Here is a 9,684-nt window from a genome sequence, read left to right on the forward strand (position 1 = left end):
CAAGGGAAAAAAACTGTAAAAATTAACAACATAAGGATACAGTTCTGGGAGAGAAAGGATGACCAGAGGGCATATACAAGGTCATCTCCCATTATAACATGTAACTGGTACATCTTAACAAATTTTAATAAAGACAAAGGTTATGGGGCTGTGGGGGGCAATTCCTAGCAAGGCCTTTGTCGTATGAGATTTGTATGTTGAAAACACCTCACTCTGCAGAAGGAAAGAGCAGGGAGTTTGGCAGTAGATCTCTGTACAGTCAAGTACAGTATCACCTGTGTGCTCTGGTGGCAAGAGAGCTTTCACTTCCTCTTGTGGTATCCAGATGGAGCCAAGTAGAAGGTAAAGAAAGTTTGTCCATGTTGATGATCCTGCTGGCTGTGGTGCGGTGAATGTCAAAGCGTTTGGCTAAATCTCTGAGAGGCAGGCCAACAAGTACATCAAAAACAGCAGCAGTTCATTTATGGGTGCCAGTTTATGTGAAGATAAATGAAAAAGGCTTTGTTTTTATCATGCAGAGACCACTTAAATCAGACGTATCACCACAGCATTAAACATGACAACAACAATTAAACCACCAAAAGGTGCAGCTTGAGGGATTTTGCCTATTCATCCATGATCACACTGTGACATTATTGGCCCTACTATGCCCTATATTGCCCATGTGAGTGTGTAACCACGGAAGTCCAGGGCCCTCGTCTGGAGCCAGGCCCAGACGGAGGGCCCGCCTGCGAGTGCTTTTCAGGCCCACAGACTCTGACTGTGGCTTGTGCTTATGCACCAAACAGCATTTCGGAGTATTTGGCCTTCCAGCAGGCCCAAAGTGGAGTCCTATTTGGGGCTCCTGCAGGCGACTCCACTGTCCTATTGGGGGACTTCAATGCGCACATGGGCAATGATGGAGACACTTGGAGGGGCGTGATTGGGAGGCATGGCCACCACGATCTGAACCCGAGTGGTTTTGTTGATGGACTTCTGTGCTATTCACGGTTTGTCCATAACAAACACCATGTTCAAAAACAAGGATGCCCACAAGTACACTTGGCATCAGAACATCTTAGGCCGAAGGTCGGTGATCGATTTTGTTATCGTATCATCTGATATGAGGCCATGTGTTTTGGACACTCGGGTAAAGAGAGGGGCAGAGCCGTCCACTGATCATCATCTGGTGGTGAGCTGGTTTCGATGGCGGGGGAAGCCTCTGGACAGACCTGGAAAACCCAGTGAGGGAATGTCTGGAGGAAGAGCCTGTCCAGAGAGATTTCAACTGCCACCTCTGGCGGAGCTTCTCAGGCATCCCTGTGGAGGTTGGGGACATTGAACATGAGTGGTCGGTGTTCAAAGCCTCCATTGCTGAAGCAGCGGCTGGGAGCTGTGGCCTGAGGGAGGCCTTCCGGACTGAAAAAGGAGGCTTTCCGGGACATGTTAGCCCGGAAGACCCCAGAAGCAGTTGCAGGGTATCGACAGGCCCGGAGGGCTGCAGCTTCAGCCGTGACCAATGCAAAGCAGCGGGTGTCGGAGGAGTTCGGAGAAACAATGGAGAAGGACTTTCGGTCGGCACCAAGGTGTTTCTGGAAGACCATCCGACACCTCAGGAAGGGAAAGCGGGGGAGCATCCAAGCTGTGTACAGCAAGGATGGGACACTGCTGACCTCAACTGAGAAGGTCATTGAGCTTTGGAAGGAGCACTTTGCGGAACCCCTGAACCCGAATAACCCACCCTCAACGATCGAGGCAGAGCCGGAAGATGATGGGGAGTCATCGTCAATTTCCCTAGAGGAGGTCACTGAGGTAGTCAAACAACTCCACAGTGGCAAAGCCCCAGGGACTGATGAGATCCGTCCAGAAATGCTGAAGGCGCTGGGTGTTGAGGGGCTGTCTTGGTTGACACGCCTCTTCAACATTGCGTGGAAGTCAGGGTCAGTGCCAAAGAGTGGCAGACTGGGGTGGTGGTCCCAATATTTAAAAAAGGGGACCTGAGGGTGTGTGCCAATTATAGAGGCATCACATTACTCAGCCTCCCAGGGAAAGTGTACTCTAAGGTGCTGGAATGGAGGGTCCGGCCGATAGTCGAACCTCAGATTGAAGAGGAACAATGCGGATCTCGTCCTGGTCCTGGAACCACCGACCAGCTCTTCACTCTCGCAAGGATCTTGGAGGGGGCTTGGGAGTTTGCCCAACCTGTCTACATGTGTTTTGTGGATTTGGAGAAGGCTTACAACCGGGTCTGTCAAGAGGTCTTGTGGAGGGTTATGCGGGAGTATGGGGTGAGGGGGTCCCTACTTGGAGCCATCCAATCCCTCTACACCCAGAGCAAGAGCTGTGTCCGTGTCCTCGGCAGTAAGTCGTTTTACTTTTTAGTGGGGGTTGGCCTCCGCCAGGGCTGCGCTTTGTCACCAATCCTGTTTGTGATTTTCATGGACAGGATATCAAGGTGTAGCCGTGGGGAGGTGGGTTTGCAGTTCGGTGGCTGGGGATCGCGTCGCTGCTGTTTGCAGATGATGTGGTCCTGATGGCATCATCGGCCTGCGACCTCCAGCACTCTCTGGATAGGTTTACGACTGAGTGTGAAGCGGCTGGGATGAGAATCAGCACCTCTAAATCTGAGGCCATGGTTCTGAGTAGGAAACCGGTGGTCTGTCTGTTCCGAGTAGGAAATGAGTCCTTACCCTAAGTGAAGGAGTTCAAGTACCTGGGGGTCTTGTTCACGAGTGAGGGAACCATGGAGATGGAGTTTGGCCGGAGAATCGGAACAGCTGGTGTGGTTCTGCAGTCGCTTTACCGCACTGTTGTGACGAAAAGAGAACTGAGCCAAAAGGCAAAGCTCTCGGTCTACCGGTCTATCTTCGTCCCCACCCTCACCTATGGTCATGAAGGATGGGTCATGACCAAAAGAACGAGATCACGGATACAAGTGGCCGAAATGAGTTTTCTCCGGAAGGTGGCTGGGGTCTCCCTGAGTGATCGGGTGAGAAGTTCAGTCATCCGGGCAGAGCCACTGCTCCTCCTGAGCGCCTAGGGAGGTGTTCCAGGCGTGTCCGGCTGGGAGGAGGCCGCAGGGTAGACCCTGGACTAGGTGGCGGGACATCTCTGCACTGGCCTATGAGCAGCTAAAGATTATTACTGGCTTGTTTTGTCCTTGTTTTGGGCATTCTAAACCTGCGTCCAGAGGGGAGTAGGGGGAACTCTGAGAAGAGTGGATGGGAAGGATCGCCCAGTATTCGTCTGGCAAGGTTGATGGTATATTGATCAGAGAGCTGAGAGATACTCTGAATATCTGAGCCAGTGATTTTCCTCCCCGTCTTAGTGACCTTGTAAAGCATGTTTCTGTTCTGGATGGACAGACTTCCACCCCAGCACTGGATGGCGAAGGTCACCACGATCTTAACGTCCATATGCCTTTTCCCAAGTGAATTGATCGGTCAGCGGGCAGTGCTTCATAGCCTACGTTTTGATCCATAATCTGGAATTTAACCTGCCCCGGAGCAGGTTAGCTCGGCAGCATAAGTTACCACGGCGATATAGCACGGTGAAAAGTGAACCACCTTCGTAGTACGGATAAACCAGGCTTGAACCTAAAGTTATCACGCTACCCCGTAATCCTGTTTCGTAGTATAGGGCCCAGGTTAAACCACAGCCTAGCGGCAATCGAGTCAGTTTGCGTGTGGCCTATGGTGGTGTCGACTGCCCTGTCATTTGCTCTGATATTGGTTGTCAGCTTAATTGTATTCTTAATTTAGATTTATGTCAATGTGCCTCTGACAGTATTGCTTTCCTTCTCTCCGTGCGTGTCATTGCTGTGTGTGTGTGTGTGTGTGGGGGGGGGGGGGGTTGAGAGCCCAGGAGTTTTCCTGTGCGCGTTTAATTTCTTAAGTGCACTGCAGTGCCCATTATTGCAGTGCCCTCATTTAGGCTACTGTAGTTTTGTATTTTTTATTTTTACATAAAATGCCACTGCTCAAGAGCCCTTTTTGTGCCTAGAAACCTCCCGTCAGGGCATGATTTGAAAGCTCACCCCGCAAGAATCGCAATCTGACTGCCTGTGCAAGGATGATACAAGGTTGACGCTAAAGGTTTTCCAAAGAGAATGTTACAAGCACTAGTGCCCTCTACAGCATGTTTTAAGAAAGGTAGGAATGCCAGAGAGCTATATATAATATTTCAGATCATGTAGGCTACTTAAGATGAACAGATTAATTCTGTTACCCCATGCACTAATGTTTCTTTTCATTGTGTTTTTCTTTGAGAAGGGCCACATCTTCACTAGCCTCCTCAAGATCCTTTTGATTGGGATTGAATGTCCTGAGAAACTGGCCCAGGCTTTAGACATGGGGATTTTTAGAAGGTCACATGCAAATTAGCAGTCCTCTTAAAACTTTACAGCATTACTATAAAATCTATCAAAGTATCAAGGTGATTTGCACTCTCCTTTAGCTTTTATTCTCCTTTGACTATGAAAGGTTTTGGACTGGAAGGCTGCACCACTTCTCATAACATACTGGATATACTTTGATAGGAAAGAATATTTGACTGAAAGGTTGTCAATGTTCATCTACTGCCTGTGAAATTATTATTATTATTTTGTGCAGATTTTTGTTGTTTACCACTGAATCCATGCAGGTCTGTGAAATAGGACTTTATGACTTTGATTCTGTGTATCTCCAAGTCACTACAATTATTTGATTAAGATCAATCTGACTAGCCCTGCTGCAAGCACCAATAACATATTGTTTCATCAATACAAATGCAATCTCAGCCTGGAGCCCTATTGTAAACAGACAGTTCTGTCTTTTGTGTGTCTTGTCTTCCCAGCAGTCACCATTGAATCTTGTAAATTACCATTTGCTGAACTCATGTCCAATCATTGTTCTGTTTGCCCCGCTATGTTACCATAGAAACACAACACAACTCATTCAGATGACCTGAAAAAGAGCAACCCGCATGCCCCTCCTTCCATGAAATCCCATTAGGCTGCTTCAAACACAATCAGAACCAGATACAGTGCTCTGTGAACAGTTACCCAAAAAGATTAATTATAGCCAATGTAGGCCTGTGATATAAAAAATGAAATGAAAATGGTGTCCACAAGGGTTTCCTCCCAAAAGAGCCCAATACGAAAAACATGCAGAAGAAAAGATGCTCTTCAGTCTGGTCCCTGACCAAGACCTGGACTGAGCACTTGGACTTGGTCCCCAGGCACCATGAACGATGGCTCACTGCTCCTGGCTGCCCCTGGAGGAGGATGGCTTGGATGGGAGAAATGCAGGGAACTATTTCCACCGGCGACCCTCGAAAAATTGCATGTGTGTGCTGTGTGCCATGTTGTCACTTATTGTGTGTTGTGTGTGTCACTGTGTGGCCAAATAAAGACCCCCCCACCCCACCCCGTTGAGTCCTGTAATTTAATTTATAATGACAACAGCAAAATGAGAATTAATTTAGTGATGGCTGTATTTCAATAGGCTATGGATTGGTAGAGGTCAAAATGTCTGTGAATAGAAAAGAAAAAAATCATTACAGAATGAGTTTTACTATACAATATGTTGAACTGCTATATTGTGCTCAAACCAGTGCTTGCTTGACATATCACATATCAAAAAAAGGATTTCTTTGGATTGACTGCTTTAAATCTTTAGGTGAAGTATTTACAGTACTGAGTATCCTACAGTATCTACTCTTGGCAACAGAATGTGTGAACATGTGCTTTGAGGCAATCAGCTATAGAAGAGGAAAATGAAATCTAATATCTGTATTAGATGGTCACATGACATTGTATACTTATCACAGTCATATAGGGACCGTTGTATGACACTCCACACTGCAATCCATTATTGAGTTTTTGAGGGACAATAATTGATTGCTAAAATCTATAAGCTCTGTGTGTGTATGAGTATGTATACTGTATGTGTGTGAGTAAGAGAGGGGAGAAAGTTGAGGCGTAGAAAGAGAGAAAATTAACCCAAGAAAGACCATATTTTCTTTCTAGGTGCCTTTCTGCCTGTGTGCATTAATGTGTGCACATGTAGGTACAGTATCTACTGGCAGAAGACGGTACGTACCATCAGCTGTACCCCCCACTTGGTACCCCCCTCCCCCTCAAGCTCTGATGAGGGGCCCAAACCCAAGATGCCCCATTGTCTCCCCCCCTGCCCTCCCCAGATCGCTCTGACAAAACTCAACACACACCCCTCCCGGTGGTCAGAGCTGTGTGGAGGCCAGAGGGGCCAGACGTGTTCCATCATGAGGGTCTTCATCGCCTTCGATGGCTCCTGCCAGCCTTTTGACGTCCCTCCTCAGCAAACCATGAGGACCGTAAAACAGATGGTCAAGGTAATAAACCCTCCAGAGGGGCTCCGTGTTGCCTTCTCTGTCTCTTTGTCAGTGGTGACTCTGTCCTCTTAAGTCTGTTGGCTTATTTCTAGAAAGAACATACTTTGAAGGTTTCGTCAGTCTGATCAATCTGTGTTAGCTGGGTCAGTGGTTTTTAAGAATGTACTTCTTGCTCCTTTTAGACACCTTCCTCCGTGTTGGCACTGTGCGCTTGGCTCTGTCAGTATAGGCGCTTGCTCAATTACAGCCGTCTGAATGGAATTTGCTCTCTGATTGTCTGGGACATGCGATGTGATTGCTCCCCTTGTTTCCAATTACGTCTACATTTCGCAGGAGTACTTCCATGTGCAACTGTCAGACGACACGCAGGTACGGCACTTTCTGGAGCTGAGCTACGCTGGCGCTACCCTGCAGGACTCTTGGACTTTGAACGACGTGGGCATCACACCTGGCAGTGCCATCCGATGCCTGATAAAGGTAGAAGCCATGCCATTCTTTAGCCCTGATTCAGGGCTCTAGCCATTCTTGATGTGTTTGCATAGGTTCAGTATCAGTCATTTTATAGTGGTCAATCTTCTTTCAATGGGACAGTCCGTTCAAAAACATTATGATCAACGGGTGTTCACTGGACCAGTTCCAGGGGTAATAAGTATATTTTCCTTGTGGCCTCTTTTTACGTAACTAATTGAGGTGGGGACACTAGACGATCCGTTGTGAAAAGAAGATTCAAGGAGAATGGTTTTATGACTCTAAGGGTCTTTGCCTGCCCCATTGACCAGACATGCTGTAACTTTCAAAGACAAAGACCCAGCGTTTTACATTGGAACACATTCCAGCCCTATCACTGGGCAACAATTCCCTCTGCCTACAGACTAATGCTTCTGTCATCCAGCAATTGAAAAAAGACATATAGAGGAGCTTGCACTGATACTGTCAGGCGTAAGATATCGTTTAGAAGCTGTACATTAGTATAGACTACAGGAGTCGGGTATGTGTGTATGAGTAAGAATGTATGAGTCTAAAACACATAACTTTCTCCTCTATCAAGAGCAATATTTTATATACTGTATTTCAAAGTTCTTCATACAAGCTTTAGCCACACGATGGCAGCAGATCCCAAATTTGTGTAATTGGTTTTACCTGAGAATTGATCTGGGCCTAGATTTCCTTGCTCAAATTCATTCTTTATTGGTTAGGTGTGATCATGTGAAAAATGTAACCTAATCCGTAGATGTCAAGGAATCTCTTCATCCCTCTATTGTAATTTTCTAGTCTCTCCCCCATAACTCCAAACCTGTATCCGTCTGTCTGTTATCCAGAGGGAGCAGAAGCCTGTGGTGCGTGTGTTCAACGCGGTGACGGGGGAGACCGTGTCCATCATGGGCACAGTGTTTCTGCTGAGTTCCTCTGTGGCCAGACTCAAGTCTCTGGTCTCCCGCCAGTGTGACCTCCCCGTGGGCACCTTCAGACTGAGCACGCTGAGTGGCGTGCAGCTCTATGACTGCAACCGACTGCATGACTATCCCATCGATGTGGGTACGGCCTGCTGTGTGTCTGTGGAATGCTTGTGTGATATATCACAGCATCACTATGAGTCAAAATGTGTCTGAAATGGCCAGTGTATATTTGGGCCAGTCAAAGTCCGATATCTTCCAGGAGCCACACTCCGGTTGGACACCTGGGACGGGTGGGCGGAGTTTCTTAGAGGCTGCTTCCAGGGACACAAACTGACAGTCCAGCGCTACCTATCAGAAGAGAGACAAGTAATGAGGTCAGACCTTGGCATTACCATGAATATTGGACACACACACACAAACCCCTCCTCATTTCATGTTTTTTAATGGTTAAGCAACAGGCCCTCATCACTACGCACATCATCAACAAAGGCTTGTTTCTATTCCAGATTTCAACTGCGGGTGGCGCTGTACATCGCTGCCTCTCTGGGCCACTTAGATTTAGCTGGCTGGGTGCTGGCGAGAGGGGCGCGTTCTGAGGAGCAGGTGGGAGTTCACCCTTACCGCCAGTGGTGCCATCAAACAGCCCATCCCGACGCCACCAAATGTCCCATCCATGTTGCCAGTGAGCGCGGCCAGCTCCTCATCCTCAAGCTCTTTATAAACAGCAGCGTTCTGGCCCTCGCCTGCCGTGACCCTCAAGGTCGTGACCCTTTGCGGATCGCCATCAAGCACGGCCACAGAGAATGCGTGCACCATCTGGGTACCAAGCTGTGCTCTGTGGTGTCCCTGCCCGGTGTGTTCCTCCCCATGCAGATATACCTACAAATGAAGCGTTGGGCGAGGCTGGGGCAGAAGAGGGCAGCTGCCCGACGGTGCCAGGGGCACAGGGCCCCGTTCAGAGCCAAGGTGGGTGACACAGTTCTGGTGGATGGATTTACCCACCCCAAGATGTCGTCCAAGCCCAGGAGAAGTAAGGCCAAGACAGGCAGAGAGGTCAGACCAAAAGCCCATCGATATCTGACCTCCAACAGCTGCCCCCCACCAGTATGCCATCTGCATCCCAACCCAGCATCCCAGGGTGCACCACTTCAAATGCCAAAGTTACATTTGGGGGCCACTGGTGATGCCAAAGAGAAGTGGATGGGGATGAAAGGGGGGTATGGAGGGAAGAAAGAAGACGATAGCCCATTGGATGAGGTTATGGATGAGAGCAGCAGTTTATGGAGGAGCAGGGTCCCTCTCCCGCCCATCTCCCGAGACGTCACCCCTAGACCTCTGTTCATCTCTGCCTCTCCAAACTCCTCCCAGATCCTTGCTAACTCGCTGGAGTCTTTCTCTCGCCACTATGGCCGCACACCCAGAGAGAATGCCATATACTGTTTGGCCATGGCCAGGTTGGTCTGTTTGAACTATACTGTACCGTACAGCAATGATGTGTACAGTAGTAATACACTGACATTCTGCCATGAACTGACACTATAGTAAGAATGACGAATGTCACCTTTACCCGATATACTGTATACTTGCAATAACCTGCAGGTAGTTACACTTTGTTTAGTCTAGCCACAACCCGCAATGTCTTGGCCCCTGCCAAGTAGACTTTGTATTCTCACAGTGTAATTAGTCAGAACATGAATTTGATATCTGTTTGATCTCATTGTCCTTCTCCTAGTGCCTTCACAGAGAGGCGGTGGCTGCAGCAGCTGGATGTAGCTAGGACTCTGGCCAGGAGGAGTGTCCAGAATATGGGCTAGGAGCCTGAGGCCCCCTACTCTGACTGTCCAACTTCAACCGAAGACCATGTTCCATCCCCAGCAGCCAGAAGAGAGCAGTTTACACAATGACTCTTTTTGGACAAAGAAGAATATTCTTGTGTTTTCTTCATATTTACTTTTCT

General features: G+C 48.2%; 1 protein-coding gene across 1 annotated transcript; it reads left to right on the plus strand.

Moving 5' to 3' along the window:
* Positions 1–1,422: 1,422 nt before the first annotated feature.
* LOC311307338 (protein ANKUB1-like) lies at positions 1,423–9,541 on the plus strand (the record flags this gene model as incomplete). The annotated part of the gene is made up of 8 exons (XM_084436133.1): positions 1,423–1,457; positions 6,027–6,051; positions 6,160–6,330; positions 6,664–6,807; positions 7,650–7,866; positions 7,987–8,101; positions 8,234–9,181; positions 9,460–9,541. 8 exons carry the CDS (start codon positions 1,423–1,425, stop codon positions 9,539–9,541), a joined length of 1,737 nt encoding a protein of 578 aa, XP_084292259.1.
* Between the last annotated feature and the right edge of the window lie 143 nt (positions 9,542–9,684).

Source organism: Borostomias antarcticus (assembly GCF_949987555.1).
Source record: "Borostomias antarcticus genome assembly, chromosome: 3".
Taxonomy (NCBI): Eukaryota; Metazoa; Chordata; class Actinopteri; order Stomiiformes; family Stomiidae; genus Borostomias; species Borostomias antarcticus.